The 18685-nt window shown below is 41.6% G+C and overlaps 1 protein-coding gene across 1 annotated transcript in view; it reads left to right on the top strand.

Annotated features, from left to right (window-relative positions):
* The window catches only part of gli1 (GLI family zinc finger 1), a 51930-nt gene extending 33245 nt beyond the window's left edge, over nt 1-18685 (top strand). The window contains exons 2-13 of the mRNA XM_077574376.1: nt 2300-2412; nt 7298-7536; nt 7842-7931; nt 8010-8208; nt 9805-9958; nt 10106-10213; nt 11292-11432; nt 11510-11659; nt 12515-12679; nt 12760-13002; nt 13117-13429; nt 14027-18685. Of these exons, the coding sequence (XP_077430502.1) occupies nt 2342-2412; nt 7298-7536; nt 7842-7931; nt 8010-8208; nt 9805-9958; nt 10106-10213; nt 11292-11432; nt 11510-11659; nt 12515-12679; nt 12760-13002; nt 13117-13429; nt 14027-16542 (4389 nt within the window). The 5' untranslated portion in view covers nt 2300-2341 and the 3' untranslated portion in view covers nt 16543-18685. The remainder of the gene's footprint in view (nt 1-2299; nt 2413-7297; nt 7537-7841; nt 7932-8009; nt 8209-9804; nt 9959-10105; nt 10214-11291; nt 11433-11509; nt 11660-12514; nt 12680-12759; nt 13003-13116; nt 13430-14026) is intronic.

The following is an 18685-nucleotide window of genomic DNA, read 5'->3' as shown; positions in this document are numbered from 1 at the left end:
AAATGTGAGCCAGTTTGTACCCGCTTGTCTTGGTCGCTCGTTGGATTTATGTTCCGGAGGTTTTTAATCTTCCGCTGTTATGTCCCTCTCAAAGCCAGTGCCGCAAAATTCCACCGGGCAGTGGCAAAGTTTCTCATGAGTAAATGGCCAAAAATAGGACAAAGTTTATCACTGCAGGATAAATGCATGTGTGGAGGACTAAAATCTCTGCTATTTATATATTACATGAGAAAATAATTGCTTTATATATATTTATTATTTATTAGAATTTATATAAGAATTGAGTAGTTTTTCATGCACAAATCTCATCTGTGGAAATAAATATTATAAGTCAGGGAGGGACAATTTAAATGTTTGGGGGGGGCACCATTTTTCATCAATGCTACTAGGCGGGACCACGGACTTCCTAACCAGATGTATGACAAAAATGGGATGTTAAATACATGCATACATCCTTTTAATACATTTCATTTTTGATTATACATTTTTCAATGAATATATAAAAACCCAACCAACGAGAATCACGATTCTTATGAGAATACATTTTTTGGCTCACCCCTATTTGTTAGTTAGTTAGTTTAGAAAAAAAATATATTCTCCAACTTTATAAATTACGGCAAAATATTTAACACGATGTCACTTTTAATCTCAAAATTTTGGTATTTATTTTAACTTGGTTCAAGCTTTTCATAGATGATTGGTTTGGACTGCACCAATATTAGGGGTGTGGCAAAAATCGATTCTCGTAAGAATCGCGATTCTCCTTTAGTACGATCCAGAATTAATTTTAAATGTCCCAAAATCGATTTTATTTAAATAATTGTATACTGTCTTCCCTTTGTTTGTGTGTGCCTTTATTGGGAGCGCTGTTCACGTTATACCAGATTTGACCAATTAGGGGCAGTGTGGTTCCACGCGGTCTGATACACTGTTTAGTTGTAGCCACATTAGCGAGTAGAAGGAAAAAGTCACGATCAAGTTAATCCAATAAAAGTTGTTTTTTTGCAGCGTGGAGTCGTTCTTTTGAGTGCTAAAAGTGCCGCGAGTAGAGCACTAATTAGCATTAGCAAGTCAGACTGGCGTAGATCATTGCGATTTCTTGAACATCTATAAATTGAAGCAAAAATCATTGTCAATCAAATCTTTTCGAATAAAAAAATCGCCCCTAATCAAAAATCGATTCTGAATCGAATCGCACACCCAAAAATCGGAATCGAATCGAATCAATTCAAAGATTCCCACCCTTACTGAATATATATTGCATTTTTAGCAATCATTATTATAGAACAATTTTTTTTAACCAACTAATGAAACCACCTTTTCAACACACACACTTGACTTGCACCTGCCACCACACTTACACACTTGTACAATAGTGTCGCGACCTCTCCAGACTTGTTGGACACTCTAATATTGTGATGCCCCTTTGGCGCGACTGACAGGTGTGTGTGTGTGCTTGTGTGTGCGTAAGCGCCCCGTCGTGGCATTTACGAGTTCTGGACAGCTGAAGTGCACGGCGAGATCTCTATTTAGCACTCGCAGCTAATTATCATACATACATGTCAAGCCAGTGGCCAATACATGCAATTAGCACCAGCGGGCCGCCCATGTCATTTAGCCACTTGCTAACTTTACACTCTGAATCCCCAAAGGTGACTCGGGAGGCGTAAACAGCTCCCTGCTGCCTTTTTAACACTTGCGCGGACACATAACGGTCCTGGCAACAGCAGACGGACGCTTTCATCTCAGGGCCGACGCGACCTTTTTTTTTTTTTTTTCGACGCTCGTCACATGAACGGCAGCAACATGATCGTCTGGCCGGGTCAGAGGTGTTGAGTGGAAGAATTAGCAGCAGCGGGTTCGGATTTCTTTTTGGGGAAACACCCGAAGTTGCCAATAGATGTCGCCAAAGGCCGATGAGTCGAAATAGGTCAAAATGAGCAAAATCGGGATTTTCTTGTGATGGTGAGAGAGTTTTAATCCTGGATCTTTTTTTTTTTTTTTAACTGCCTTTTGCATACACTCCTACAATATATAAAAAGTTCCAGTAAACATTTCATTGTGTGGCTTTCAATGTCAGTTATTCTTTCCATAATTCCTACTCGTACTTCTAATAAAATGCATTTCCAAACCACTAGCGCCGCTTTTAAAATAAACGCCATCTTTGGGAGCAGGCCTTCTCTTGTTTGCTTTGCTCTGTTATTAACGTCCTACGCGTCTACAATTGTACTTCGGTTTGTTTTGGTTTTGGCGCTCACTAACCCGCGTGCGTCCGTCCTTGTGTTTGCGCTGCCGGCAGGTCGGTGGCGTAAGGGGAGCAGCCGGCCGTCTCTGAGCTCCGATGCCAGTGGACATGCAGCCGCGCCAGGGGCTGTATCACTATGACACCTCGCCTGGACAGCCCTCCAGAGGGTAAGACGTGTTTGAGACATTGCAGACTGTTAAGTCATTTAGGAAATTCTTGATCGAAGCATTAGATTTGGAGCATTAATTTTCATTTTGGGAAAAAAAAAAAGTAAGGCATCTTAAAGAAAGACGAATCAAATACTTTTAAAATACCACCTTTTGCCAGCCCAAATTTATATGCATGTACTGTAAAATATCAATTTCTAAAAAGACTATAAAACGACATAGTAGAGATTTTTGCATATCAAAACTCATTAAATAGCCTTAAATCATGTTTTAGAGGGTGCAGACTATTTACTAATTCGAGAAATTATTTACCAAGTTTTATTGTATTTTTGAAACATTTGCTGTCATTTTAAGGATAATTGCGGCCTTCATTTGGGAAAATAAAATGGAAGGCTTCTTAAGGAAAGACGAATAAAATACTTGTAAATGACTAATCCACCTGTTGCAAGTCCAAATGGATATGCATGTACTGTACAATATCCATTTCGTAAAAAAAGACATTAAAATGACTTAGTAGGGATTTTTGCATATCAAAACTCATTAAGTAGCCTTAAATCATGTTTTAGAGGGTGCAGACTATTTACTAATTCGAGAAATTATTTACCAAGTTTTATTGTATTTTTGAAGCATTTGCTGTCATTTTAAGGATAATTGCGGCCTTCATTTGGGAAAATAAAATGGAAGGCTTCTTAAGGAAAGACGAATAAAATACTTGTAAATGACTAATCCACCTGTTGCAAGTCCAAATGGATATGCATGTACTGTACAATATCCATTTTGTAAAAAAAAAAAGGCATTAAAATGACTTTGTAGGGATTTTTGCATATCAAAACTCATTAAGTAGCCTTAAATCATGTTTTAGAGGGTGCAGACTATTTACTAATTCGAGAAATTATTTACCAAGTTTTATTGTATTTTTGAAGCATTTGCTGTCATTTTAAGGATAATTGCGGCCTTCATTTGGGAAAATAAAATGGAAGGCTTCTTAAGGAAAGACGAATAAAATACTTGTAAATGACTAATCCACCTGTTGCAAGTCCAAATGGATATGCATGTACTGTACAATATCCATTTCGTAAAAAAAAAGACATTAAAATGACTTAGTAGGGATTTTTGCATATCAAAACTCATTAAGTAGCCTTAAATCATGTTTTACAGAGTGCTGAATATTTATCAATTCGAGAAATTTGTTACCAAGTTTTATTGTATTATTGAAGCAGTCACTAATTTTAAGGATAATTAGGCTTATTTATTTTAGTGATTCCAGGTCCTCATTGTTCGGAAATTAAGTTTAAGGCTTCTTAAGAAAAGAAGAATAAAATATATGCATGCAAATAATCCCACATTTTCAAAATGACATGAATATGCATAATAGTTATTTTACCAAAAAGACACTTAAATGACAGCTGAGCTTTTGTAGTAGGAACGTGCCCACCCAAAAACTCATTAATTAGCCTCATGGTTTAAAAGACAGCTGACTATTTACGAATTTAGCAAATTCTTTACACATTATTCAAGCACTAGGTGTCGTTTTAATTTTTATCTAAACTGTCACATGATTATTTGTAGAAGAAATGTGTGAACAGCAAAACTCATTAAGTAGCCTTAACTCATGTTTTAGAGAGTGCAGACTATTTACTCATTCAAGAAATTATATCCCAAGTTTTAATGTATTATTAAAGCATTTACTGTAGTTTTAAGAATTTGGGAAGGATTTTCATTTTGGGGAAAATCAAATTTAAGTTTTCTCAATGAAAGAATAATAAAATATGTGTACACAACTGATCAACCATTTTCAGGCTCATATGGATATGCTTCTATAAAAATGATTTAGTATTAATTATTATTTTAGTCATTCCAAGTCCTTCATTTATGGGAAATCAAGCTTAAGGTTTCTTAAGGAAAGAAGAATAAAATACATGCATACAAATAATCGAAAATGTTCAAGCTGACATGAAAATGCATAACAGTTCTTTTACCAAAAAGACACTTAAATGACAGATTGTAGTAGAAATGTGCCCATCCAAAAACTCATTAAGTAGCCTCACTTTTGTCACACCTGACTGTTTATGAATCAAATTTATGAATCAAATTCTTTACATATTATTAAAGCACTGGGGGTCATTTTAAGGATGACATGATGAAAGAAAGCCATCATTTCGGAAAATCAAATGTAAGGCTTCTTAAGGAAAGAGGAAGAGAATATACTCGTATTAAATGCGTCTGTCTAATCAAACCAAAAGGACATTAACTGATTTTTTTTAATTTTTTAACCAGCACCTGTTCATCCAAAAACTCATTAAGTAGCCTTTAAATCACATTTAAAAGTGATGAACCGAATACCTTCTCTTCACTGCTTTAACCCAAGGTCATTTTTCCTGACGTCACCATTAGCCTCAAAAGTGACATTTTACGCTGATTCTATTTTCATCCCGCTGCAATTGTTGTGGGGCGAACTCCGCCTTCGCTCCCCCGCTCTGCGCTCCCTGCACCGATCCACCCTCCCATCCCTTCGTTCCCCATGCCACCCAGGTTGCGGGGCCGACTCGGCCTCTCTGACAGCTGCTAATTACAGGCTGACCGGCCCCCGCTGCGCTTTGCATGACTGCCCCGCGGCCCCCGCTCAGGTTACCGTATTGAGCCAACGGGCCGGGCCCTAGAGGAAGGTGGAGGAGATAGAAGGAGATAGGCGAGGAGAGGGATCGGAGGGGCCACGGGGAGAAACCGAGAAATTGAACAGATTGAATGGCAGATGAGAAAAGGGGAAAGTGTGTGTGTGTGTGTGGGGGGGGGGGGGGGGTGCAGTTGTGGATTAGAGGGCGCAGATTAAGCTCCAGTGGCGAATACATGTGCTGAAAGACTCACAGAGCTGAAAGGGGGAATTAGGACAAGGTAGGCGGATGGATGGACGGACAGACGGATAAAGGCAGCCTCTTTTTTGGAGGGACAAAGACAGACACGTTTTTTTTCTGGAATGATGTTGAAACTCAAAACGGAGACTGGAAAGTTCTCCAAGTTGGGATGGGAAATACCCAGAGGGCTTCTTTTCCATCAGTGAGGAGCAAAACAAGGACAGTCTGCCCTCTAGTGGGGAGGAAGAAACATCACAGCCCAGCTCATGCTGAGCTAAGGAAAGTCCACGTTTTTTTTATACACATTGGACGTATACAGTACTTGCGCTTGTCCTCGTTAGTGTCACAGGTGAGTTGGAGCATATCCCAGGTGACTTCTGGCGAGAGACGTGGAATTCACCTCGGAGTGGTCAGTAGCAATCGCGGGTTATGAATAGACAAGTATTCACGCTCGTATATACAGCTATGGACGATTTAGACTCGATAGTGGCGGCCATTTTGCGATTTGCTGACAAGCATGGTTATTATAGTTTGGGAATTTTCATTTTAGTTAGTTTTTATTTTGTTTTGAGTTTTTTTTATAAATATATTTAGTTAGTTTTAATTAGTTTGCAGGGCAGTTGTGTTCGTTTTTATTAGTTTTAGTTATTAAAACAACAACAACAACTTAGTTTTAGTTTCAGTATTAGTTTTTGTTTTTTTGTTTTTTTTATGTATTGTGTGGACAATAAATATTATATATATATATATATTAATTTTGTTTTTTAAATTTAGTTAGTTTTAATTAGTTTTCAGGGCAGTTGTGTTCATTTTTATCAGTTTTAGTTATTTTATTTTTTTAAACTTTGTTGTAGTTTAGTTTTAGTTTCAGTATTAGTTTTTTTTTCTTTTTTTATGTATTACTTGTGTGGACAATTCAGATTCTAAAGTGGTGGCCATTTTGTGACTTGCTGACAACCATAGTTATTATAGTTTGGGAATTTTCATTTTAATTCGTTTTTATTTCATTTTGAGTTTTGTTTTTTAAATTTAGTTAGTTTTAATTCGTTTTCAGGGCAGTTGTGTTCGTTTTTAGTTTTAGTTATTTAAAAAAAGGCTTAGTTTTAGTTTAGTTTTAGTTTCAGTATTAGTTTTCGTTTTAAAAAAAAAGTGTGTGCAATGTATTACTTGTGTGGACAATTTAGACTCTAAAGTGGCAGCCATTTTGTGACTTACTGACAACCATGGTTATTACAGTTTTCAGGGCAGTTTGGTTAGTTTTTTATTAGTTTTAGTTATTTAAAAAAATGCTTAGTTTTAGTTTAGTTTTAGTTTCAGTATTAGTTTTCGTTTTTTTTTAAATGTATTACTTGTGTACAATATTTAATAAACACCATGGTAAAATGAAAAAAGCCACGTATTTCTTACCGAGTGTTGCATTTCGGCTCAGTTAAATGAAAAAGCAGGCAAGACGAGCCGAGCCAAAAATCAAGCACGCAAAATTGTTGCCTAGGAGTAACATAATCTTGAAAGTTCTTTTTTATTGGCTGTTGCTAGATGACGTCACTTCTGTGTGACACGCTTTCAAACATCCTTATTCCGGTTAATTTTGAAATAAATGAATCACACTTAAAATCAACCCCAAAGGCTTTTGTCATAATTAATTACCAAAGACTAAAACAAAGGTAATTTTCGCTATAACTATAGTTAGTTTTAGTTTGTTTTGTAGTTTTAGTTATTTTGTTAGTTTTTGTTAACTAAAATAGGCCAACCTTGCTGACAACTGAAAATGACATCACAGTTCCTCAGGACTCAGATAAGAACCAATAATGGCTCAGCTTACGAATGTCACATGACCAACTCAAAAAACAGGCACGCCGTGATTGATCGTTACCCGAGCACCTCTGATGTCATTTTCAGTCAACAGCAAGACAAAATGGCCACCCCCCTAAGATAGACAAAAACAGGTGGGTAAACTACAGAGTATGAGTACCACCTGTGACTTTCATAATCTGCGTTGAACTGATTGCATGCTATTCTGGATCTTCCCACAGCTTGCTGCCCTCGGACCAGTCACCGTACAGCGACGTCCCCTCGTTGCGAGCCCCGCTCCTCAACGGGCCTCCCCAGGAGTGCAGAGCCATGTACAATCCCCTGACTCCTGGAATGGCCCACGGATCGGGCCACGGACCTGCGCAGAGCGTCGGCCATTGCTTGGATCAATACATGAGGCCCCCCCAGGCTCCGCAGCCCCTCGGAATGATGGGCCACAGGAGCATGGCGTCCACGGAAGGTTTGTGTGAGAGTTCGGTGATGGTCGCCATGGAGACGCTTGAGTTTTTGTTAATGGGGGGGGACGTTGGCGGGAAAGTGCGATGATTCGGCTCCCTTCATTCAATTTTAATGGGGCGCTTACTCGAGTGCCGTCAAAGGTGCCATGTTATAGGCAATTAGCTCATTCCCAGGGTTCGTACCTGTGCTTTTTCTTCAAGGGAACTCCTCCCTCTAGAGAATGAAGTACTGTATTTACAAATGTAGTTATTACTGTGTTATTACATGTTTATAAAGGCTACTAGAGGACATTTACTATTTCCACAGGCAACAGCGCCCCCTACTGTAACCAGAACAGCATGATGTCCCATCACAACTTCTGCCAGTCGGCCTCTGATCAAATCGGCTCAGGTGACGGTAAGAAAACAAACATTATTAAACGAGGCATTTATGAGCCAGTTTTTTTTTTTTTTTAATGACGGCACTTTGAAGCAGGCTCCAGGTTCTCCACGCCGCGCTCCATGCTAAAGCTGAGTAAGAAGCGAGCGCTGTCCATCTCGCCGCTGTCTGACCCCAGCGTGGACCTGCAGACGGTCATACGGACTTCGCCCAACTCCCTCGTGGCCTTCGTCAACGCTCGTTGCACGCCCAACGGGGCCAGCTCGTACGGCCATCTGTCTGTCAGCGCCATGAGGTCAGACATCGTATGAAATATTGATGTGTTATTACATTTACATTACACTTTTTTTCCCCTGGCATTTTTTCTTCCAAACCTCTTTTCCTTCAGGACTGCTTATATTTTGAATTACACCTTCCCTTTCATTGCTAAAGCCTACTTTCCTTCCTTCCTTCTGTCCTTCCTTTCTGCCTTCTTTACTTCCTTCCATACTTCATCATTCCTTCACTGAAGCCTACTTTTCTGTCTTCCTTCCTTCGTCTTCTTTCTCTCCTTCCTCCTTCTTGCCCTCCTTCCCGTGTCCCAACCTTACTTCCATCTGTCCTTCACTCAAACCTAATTTTTGGCTTTCCTTCCTTCCTTCCCCTTAGACCTGTTATATTTATGCATCCTTGTAACCTTCCTTCCTTCCTTCCTTCCAGCCCACCTATTTATTCTTGTATCTTTACTTTTATACTTTCTTTACTGAAACCCGTGTCTGCCTTCCTTCCTCTCTTTGTTTTTACCTATCTTCCTTTCCCTTAGACATTTTATTCTTGCAGCCTTCCTGCCTTCACTTAAACCAACTTCCTTCCTTCCTTCCTTCTTTCCTTTCTTTCTTCCTTCCTTCATTCACAAATGGTTTGTGATTCTTGCATTCTTACTTCCATCCTTCCTTTGCTGAAATATTTTCTGCCTTACTTCATTTATTCCCACCTTGCCCATCTCTAAACTTTTTTTCCGCCTTCCTTCCTTCCTTACTTACTTTCTCGCTCTCTTCCTTTCTTTCTCTCTATATTATGCCTTCCCTCCTTTTTTCCTACCTTCTTTCCTTCCTTTATTACCTTTTCCTTCCTTCCGTTGCTCCTACCTTCCTTTTCGACCTCTTTCTCATTTTCCGTTCCTTGAGACCTGCCTTTATTCATGCATCTTCAACATCCTTCCTTCTGTTGCTTCAATCTGCTTTTCTGCCTTCATTTCTTACTTCATTCCTTCGACCAAGACCTTTTTTTTTTTTTTACTTCCCTCCTACCTATGTTTTACATGCACCCTTCTTTTCTTTCCCACTTTTATATTTTGCATCCTTCGTTCCTTTGCTTAAGACTACTCTTATATCTTGTTTTTTTATGGAGGCTACTTGTTTGGTAAAATTCTGCATGCAGTTCAGGGTTGATGAGGGTGTAATTAATCAACTTCTCCACTCAGCGGCGCCACAGAACTGCGATTCAGCATTGTCCAAACTTCTCTTCTTTTTTTTTTTTTTGAAGCCACACGCAGCCCACTTCAACTTCAGTTTTGGGGAATTTTAATAATCAATACTTTCATTTGTGTTTTTATGAAGTTATAATATCTAAAACTTTTAGATATTATAACTTCATAAAAAATATTTATTTTTATATTTATTTATTTAGCTTCTTTTTTTTTTTTGTAATTTTAATTTATTTATCAATAATTCAATAATTCTATTCCATGCTCTTAATTGTACTTTAACCAGTTGTGTAAATAGATTTCATGGTGGCCTTCATCTTGGTGGTGCCCAACAATACATTTTTAGCTTTACATTCTTCCTTTCCAAAATCCAACTACTATTTTTTTATGAATGTGTTTTTACCATCATGCTGTGTTCCCGCGCAGTCCGTCCCTGGGCTATTCCAGCAATATGAACTGCCAATCCAGGCCTCAGGGCTTCATGTACGGGGGAGTAGGTGGGGGCACACCGGGCCAGTGCCAGGCTTCCCGACTGCCCGCCCACAACCCTCGTCTCCACGCTCCGCCCAAACACGGACAAGTAAGATTCCCCGATTATCTTAGCTCAGCTTGATGCGTTATCTACCTTATTTGCCGTCTACCTCTGACAGCTAAACGGGATGCTGCAAAAGTGACAAGAGTGTAGAAATAGTTTATATGTGTGCATTTAATGTGTTTGATGCTGTAGCTAAAGACGGAGCCCGGCCTGGGAGTGGTGATGGATGGCATGAATGTGAAGAGCCTGGAGGAGAGATCTGAAGGGGATGTGGCCAGCCCTTCCTCCACCGGTACTCAGGTACGAGAACATGTTTAGATCCTTACCGTAAATCCAGCACAGGATAATCCAAGAACTGTAGTCAAACATTCATCTTTTTTATTCAAAAGCACTTTTTGTTTGAAGTGATGACGGTTGTTACTGCAATTATGAACCAACACATGAACATAAATATGCATACAAAACAACCTCCGACGTGATTAAGTTTATTTCTACTTAAACTACAATCACAACAGAATTTTGGGGTCAGCCAAATAAATGAGCGCATTATTTTTGTGTAGACAAATTTATATAGGGTTGTTGTCGTAATAATTTGTCATATTTTCAATGGTTTAATGTCTCATGATATTTTTATGATCAGTTTTGATATTTTTAATTAACGTAGTTTTTAACATGTAATGCATTCAATCATTTCTATATATTAAAATATATTTAGCTGTATATTATTTAAACTTAACAACTTCTCATTATGTGTTATAATTTGTGTTTTTATCTATATTTATATATTGAATTTTTATTTTTGTAATAAATTTAATAATTTTATGTTTTAATTTTTTTTTTTAATTATATTTTAAATGTTTTTTCATTATGTGTACCAATTGGTCATGTGTCATTATTTCAAAATGTTTTAATAATTTTGAATCACGATTTGTGTATGCTTTTATATTATTTAAAAAAAAAATTAAGAACATATTTAGTATTACTGTACTTGAACATTTTTATATGATTTCAATCAATACTTGTGCCTTTAGAAGCATCTATAGAAACACAATGTACAACAAAACGAAGTACTGTACCAGCAAGAGAAAATTACTAGCAAAAGGGAAACTAAAACAATAAAAAAATAATAAAGAATTAAAATAAATAGGCCAGTGTTCAAATATGAGTTTTAGAGCATGTTTTCAAATATATATATATATATAATATATATATATATATATATATATATTTATATATTTATTTATTTATTTAAAAACAAAACAAAACATTATTGCAGCTTGGACGTAAACTTTAAGTGTTATATCAAAATCCATATATCAAATGGAGGATAGGAGAATCATTGTAACATTTCTATTGTTTGGTGTGTACATTTCATCAGGACCCCCTCTTGGGTCTCCTGGACGGCCGAGACGACTTAGACAAGGATGACGGCAAGCCCGAACCGGAGGTCGTCTACGAAACCAACTGCCACTGGGAGAGCTGCAGCAAGGAGTTCGACACACAGGACCAACTCGTTCACGTAAGAACCACTGCAATTGAACGCAACGTCGAACACGTCCAAAATACCAAAAACTTTTTTTTCTTCCTCCCATGCAGCACATCAACAACGAGCACATCCACGGTGAGAAGAAGGAGTTTGTGTGCCACTGGCAGGAGTGTTCTCGTGAGCAGCGGCCCTTCAAGGCTCAGTACATGTTGGTGGTCCACATGCGCAGGCACACGGGGGAGAAACCGCACAAGTGCACTGTGAGTCATTGAAATTCTTAAGCAATAAATTATCATGCGGTAGTTCTACTTAATTTTGCCACCTGTGAGCCTTAAAGCGGAAGTTAACCCCCCCAAAAAATTATTGACAATAATATGTTCTATGCAGCCCCACTAGTCTAAATACGGTATTCTGGTTAATATTGCGTTAGTGGAATGCGAGCTAAGTCCAGCAATTTTTATCTATATGAGAAGGCGGCCATTTTATATCACAGTTGCTCAGGTCTCGAGTAACAGCCAATCACAGCTCAGTTTCAGAAAACAGGTAAGCTGTGATTGGTCGTGTCGCAACTGTGACGTCATCTTCAGTCGACAGCAAATGACAAAATGGCCGCCGCCTGAGATGGATAAAAATGGCTGGATTTTGCATCAAGACTCATATTCCAATAATGTAACATTAATCAGAATGTCATTTTTAGACTAGTGAGGTCACATATAACATATTATTGTCAAGAAATGTTTAAGGTTGACTTCCCCTTTAAAGGCCTTTAAAGAGACACATTACACGTCTTTTATAATTTATAAACAGTTGACAGCTCAAGAACTACACTTTTACTTTACACACCTTATTTCTTGTATTGCTGAAATTAGCCCGCTTCCAAGGGGCAATCTTGTCTCAAGAAAAAAAAAGCCATTGTCACCTTAACTGCTGGGACTATGGGGCGGAGCTAGGGGGTTGAAAGAGGCTGGCAGCTTTTTCTTGAGGAGGCAGAACACACAGTGTGGAAAAAAGCAAGCACCCATGAGAACAATTGAATAATTTTTACTCAGGGAAGCGGCACTTCTTTAAATTAGCAGAAGTTAGAGTAAGTCACAAGCAACATCATTTTGTTTCAGTTCGAAGGCTGCAACAAGGCGTATTCCCGTCTTGAGAACCTAAAGACGCACTTGCGCTCTCACACTGGGGAGAAACCCTACGTGTGTGAACACGAAGGCTGCAACAAGGCCTTCTCCAACGCCTCCGATCGGGCTAAGCACCAGAACCGAACCCACTCCAATGAGGTAGCGTACCACAAAATTACCCAAACCTATTCTAAAGGATTCTGGATTGATGACATTTTTTCTGTACTGCCGTGGTCCAGAAACCCTACATCTGCAAGATTCCCGGCTGCACCAAGCGGTACACGGACCCAAGCTCGCTACGTAAACATGTGAAGACAGTGCACGGACCCGAGGCCCACATCACCAAGAAGCACCGAGGCGACACGGGCCCTCGGCCGCCCGGCTCAGCCATAACTCCCGGAGGTCCGGGCGCCGAATTGCTGCTGGAGAAGGAGGAGAAACGCCGGGAGGACTGCAAGCTGATGGCTCCCGATACCGCTCTGGTGAGTGTCCGTCTGTCTGTCTCTTTAGTATCCTGGCTTGCCTTATTGCTACGTGAATCTACAGCAGTGCTTCTCAATCATTTCTTGTTACACAAACATATCTATCCGTTTCAGAAATCCCAGCCAAGCCCTGGCGGCCAATCGTCCTGCAGTAGCGAGCGTTCCCCACTAGGCAGCACCAACAACAACGACAGCGGTGTAGAGATGAACCTGAACGCGGCGGGCAGCCTGGAAGACCTTACGGCCCTGGAAGACGGCGGAACGGCCGGGGGAGGGGGAGGCGAGCCAGGAAGCACGGCAGCCACGATGAGAATGTCGGCGCAGGCTCTCAAGAGGCTGGAGAACCTCAAAATCGACAAGCTGAAGCAAATCCGCCGACCGACGCCCCCGAGCCGTTGTCTCCCCAACAAGCTACCCGTGCTTCCTTGTATGTGATGTATAACTTTTGCTACCATTGCCAAAGTGAGAAGATTCTAATTTTGTCCTTTGTTTGGTGGTTTGGTTTGGTTGGTTGGTGATGTCGTCCACAAGGTCAATTTCAGGGTTAACTAAAATAACAGGTCAAAGAGTGAAAAAAATATGCACCAATCTTCTAAATGATTGCAGATTTGGAATTCCCTTTCCAACGATACCCGTTTTGTGACGATTGAACCAGTAGTTCCTGAGATATAAGAGTTCAAAAGAAGGCAGCCAAATTGCGGACCGTAGCACCAACGCCCCTGCTCCGATTGACCTCAAATTTGAGATTTAGTGTTCTGCTGTCACTATCTACAAGTACACCAAGTTTCATTCAAATCTAAATATTCTTGGTTAAATCAGCTGGAATGACCTTTCTATATGTACCATGTTATTGATCGGCTTTCGGCTCAGGCAACATGGTGGACTATTTAGCACATCTGCTGCACAATTTACACCCTGTGAATGGTTGTTTGTCTATATGGACCCTGCATCTGGTTTTGCCTGAGGGATAGAGTCCAAATTAGTTCTAATATCAATATGTTCTGTGTGATTTTACCATTTCCAGGTTCAGGAGATTCTATGGGAATGTGCGCCCCGTCTCCACTCCTTTCAAATCGACGTGTCATGGAGCTATCCAACCATGAGCTCGGAGGTGGGACTTCCATCGGCACCAGTGCCAACGATCGAAGAGGAAGCGGCACGAGCAGCCTGAGCTCCGCCTACACCGTCAGCCGCCGCTCCTCCATGGTGTCGCCTTACTTGTCCAGCCGCCGTTCCAGCGATGTCTCTCAGATGGGCGCAGCAGCTGGAGGTGGATGCCACCTCCTTAGCCAAGATCAGAGCATTGGGGATCCTCTCTCCCCCGAGACCAGTCGCAGAGTAGCTCCCTGTCCAGGAGGTGGCGCACTGCCAGGTCTTTCTAATCTGACACCAGCCCAGCAGTACAGTCTCAAAGCTAAGTACGCCGCAGCCACTGGTGGCCCACCGCCAACTCCCTTACCTGGTATGGATCAGCCAGCCACTCCCGGCAGAAGAGGAGCTGTTTTGGGCAGCTACCCGGGGCAACCTCTGCCTCCTTTCTTTCAGCAAAGTGGTCCACGTCGGCACAGTGCCAACACAGAGTACGGCACGGGTGTGATCTACCCTCACCAGGCTCCAGGCAACACCAACAGGAGGGCTAGTGATCCGGTAAGATCGGCGGGAGCAGCAGACCCGCAAGCCCTCCCGAAACGGTTCAACAGCCTCAACAATGTATCCATGATGAGCCGGAGAAATGCCTTGCAACACCAGGACCACCGCAGCACCAGCATTGCTCGCCACATGTATTCCCCTCGGCCCCCGAGCATAACGGAGAATATCATGATGGAGTCCATGGGGATGGAGCCCCAGCTACCCCCTTTGGATGTCAGAGACCGTTCCATGATTGTTCCACCTGGTGAGGAGGGTTTTATGGGATACCAGCAGCAGACACTCGGCGAAGGTGGCGTACCGCTTTCAAATCAATTATCTCCAAGCCACGACCCCCTGGGCTGCCCAGACAAAAGTTACATGAAGGCGCATTACCAGAACCAAGGAGGGGAAGTCACTTCAAGGGTTAGTGGAAATCCTATGGGTCAAGCAAGACCCGTTCACACAGAGGGAATATCTAATACACTTCTTCAACAGGCCGAGTACAGTATGAGCAACTGTCAGCTCAGCCCGTCAGGCCACCATTACCCAAACATGGGGCAGGGAGGCGAGGCCAGAACTGGCCAGTGGCGCAACGGCCACAACCAGGTTCAAAACTCGTATTCAGAAGCAAATATGCAGCTTCAACAGACACAAGTCCACTTCAACAATCAGGCAGGCCTTTACACCAATCCAGAGGGAGCACATAAACTCACCATCAAGCCTGAGCAGCAGTTCCATCCTGGCATGGGGAGTGCCGATGCCTGTCAAAGTGCTAAACTTCAGCAGCAGCGTCTACTCCTCCAGCAGGTTCAAGGTTATGCCCCGCAGACTGGCGGTCGAGCTATGATGAGAACCTCGAACGGCATGAGCTGTGACTTTCAAGGCCAGAACCAGAACTCCTTCCCCAGTGGTGGGGGCTTGAGTTTGGGATGCGCTGGTACCGCTCTTTTAGAAGGCCAGAGGCCTGAAACCCCCATGATGCAGGTAAAGGAGATGATGGTGAGAAACTATGTGCAGTCTCAGCAAGCGCTCATGTGGGAGCAACAACAAGAACATCAGCAGAGTCCAATAAAACCACCTCCGCTTTCTGATAACATGGATCTGACCGGCCAGCAGGGATCAATGATACAACACAGTCCTCAGCACCAAAACCAGAACATGTACTCGAACCAGGCATACCCTTCTTATCCTAACCAGAACCTTGTCATGAGCCCTCCAACGCACAGCCGTGGTTCCGCCCCGGCCGCACCTAAAGAGCAACAGATGATGGGGCTCCAAGGCTCTTGCTACGGTCAGGATATGGTGGTTCCAAGGCCACCTCCTCATGGACGGAAACCTCTGAGTCGCCAGAACAGCTTGTCACAAGTCGGAGGAGGCTACATGGGAAGTCCGCAACAGCTCAGCCCGGCGCACTCCAATTCCAGCCCTCGAAGAGCCGTCCAGTTGCCTCCAGTCCAGCACCCACAGAATGAAATGTTCTCCCCTTCCAATAATGACATTTACTTCTCGGGCCATATCCATATGGACATGGACAAACACATGGACACCCAGAATGGACATTGTCTCCCCCAGCAACATAGCATGGGAGCTAACATAGATCCAACAGCTGGTACAAAATCCACCCCCATGGCTCCCTATTCCGAGTCTGGCCCCATCCCTAACACCTTAGAAAACCTGGACCTGGACAACGCTCGCATAGACTTCACCTCCATCATTGACGATACCGAACCCTCGTCCTTCAGTCCGCTCAACCATCCCGTTCAGGGCCAGCCGGAGTCTTCCTCGCAGACATCATCACGTCTCACCACGCCACAGACCTCCGTCACCCTGTCCAACATGGCGGTGGGTGACATGACTTCCATGCTCACCTCGCTGGCAGGGGAGAATAAGTTTCTAAACACTTTATCGTAAACGATGACACCAGGCTAACAATCAAAGAACTTTGTTTTTATGTTAGCCACGGCTCACCAGCACATACTAGTCCAGTTTGTGGAAATTCCCTTTTTTTTCCTCAAATTTCATTTTCTTGGATTATAAATCAGGGACAAGTCCTTAAGTCATATGACCACATTTTGTATGGAAAAGGAGGCTGGCAAAGATTGTTTACCAACTGGATACCTTCACTACACGGACAATAATATGGATTTGAATTGGCGATCCACTATGTGAGAACTTTAAAACCAAAGGTGCCTACTCGTTCCATCGCTGCCTTACAGAGGTGGTAAATCCAGGTCCAGAAAATAAAAACCCTGCCACAGTTTTGCTTTAGCCCCAGGTGGTGGCTAGCAAGCTCCCGAGCTAGCTCCCTGGTTGCTCATTTACCTGCTAAGGAACTAGCTAGCTAGCTAGCACAAGTGGCTAAAGCCAAACTGTGGCAGTTTTTTTTTTAACTTTCTAGACCTGGATTAGCCACCTCTGCTGCCTTATAGCATATCTGTGCCATGTGAGTTTGAATTTGAGTTTCTCTGAGTTGAAATTAGAATTTACTGTAATTGAGTAATTTTAATTTTTGAGGTGGAATTTGATTTAGAATTTGCTGAATTCAGCATAAGAAATTATTTTTGTTTTGTTTTGATTTTTTATTTAAAAAAAAGTTTTTTAAAAATCAACATTAAATTCTCATTCAAACTCAGATGTCGCATATAAATCCATTAATTTCTCCTTTTCAGTGTTGGAAACAGCTGCTTTTATTATTTCCCCCAAAACGGGGCATTCCAGTGGCAACAATGGTGACTAGAAGGATACGATGTATATAATTTATACGTACATTTACGCTGTAATATGTTGTGTATACGGCAATAAGACGGCGGACAAATCTTTTGTCTCGTGATGATGCTTTTTTGTTTGTCAATGTTCACGTGGGTGTTAATACAATATGATGAAGTTCTTTTAGTGGTCGAGGGGATAAAACATGCGCTACTAACTATTAATCGTAGTCAGTATCAATGGCCCAGCAGTATTTCCACACAGTGTATTGTACAGTACACACATAGCCTCAGGTTGCCATTTTAAAATGACTTGGAATTGCCTTTCTGAAAAGAGTTTGCACTCCTCACGTTTACGGTTTAGTGGTCCGAGAGCAGCTGTATTGCCGCACCTGTTTTGCGCGTGTGCAATTATTCACTCTGCAGTTAGTTAGCGTTCGGAAAAAGGCATGTGACAAAATTTTTAAATGATTGTCATGTCAAAAAATGTTTTAATTGGATGGGAGAAAGGTCCATCAGTCGTTATGTAATAATCCAAGGAGGTCAAGGTTGAAGGCAAGCCGTTTAGTGAGGAAACAGAAATGGTACATAAATTTGAATCCGTTTGCTCGTGCTTGCTTGGATTTTCTCCACCTTCCTCCCACATTCCAAAATCATGTATACTATTAGGTTCATTGACGTCTCTAAATTGTCCTTAGGTGGGAATGGTTTGTTTGTCTTTTCGTGCCTCACGATTGGCCGGCGACCAGTCCAGGGCGGACCATGCTTTTCTCGCCAAATGTCAGCCGAGACTGTCTGGATGAACACTCGAATCGTAACGAAAACACGGTGCGTTGAGGTACGCCTTTGCCAACGGGGAAATGCATCACTCACGCTGTGGCTTTGCACTGACCGCGGACTGTTTGCATTAGCGTCACTGCAATAACATAAAATGCTATCACTCTTTAAGTCATGCAACACGGCAGCTGGACTTTGAAGGCCACTTATGAACGGATTGCAGAATATGAGCGAGCAACCAAAGACACCCTTTCTGCCTGAGAGAACGCACCGCTTAATACACTAACAATAATGCTGTTCATTAGAATGTACAAGATGTTTTTTTAATGAATGTTGACGTGTGCATGTGTGTTTTGTTTTCATCCTTTCTTTGGGACTTTTTTGCTGGCAAAAGAATATCACCTTTAGCAAACATAAAACCTATGAGAGTACGTAGCAATAACTCTATAATAGATGAAAAGCTAAGTGTTATATTTTCTGTACAATTTTTCTACACTTCTTCTTTGTGTTTTTTTTTATACAAATGTGCTATATTTTAACGGTATGAATAAAGATGTTCAGTTTGCAATGAA

This window comes from Vanacampus margaritifer, chromosome 8, assembly GCF_051991255.1.
Source record: "Vanacampus margaritifer isolate UIUO_Vmar chromosome 8, RoL_Vmar_1.0, whole genome shotgun sequence".
Taxonomy (NCBI): Eukaryota; Metazoa; Chordata; class Actinopteri; order Syngnathiformes; family Syngnathidae; genus Vanacampus; species Vanacampus margaritifer.
This window is presented reverse-complemented; position numbering and strand designations above follow the sequence as displayed.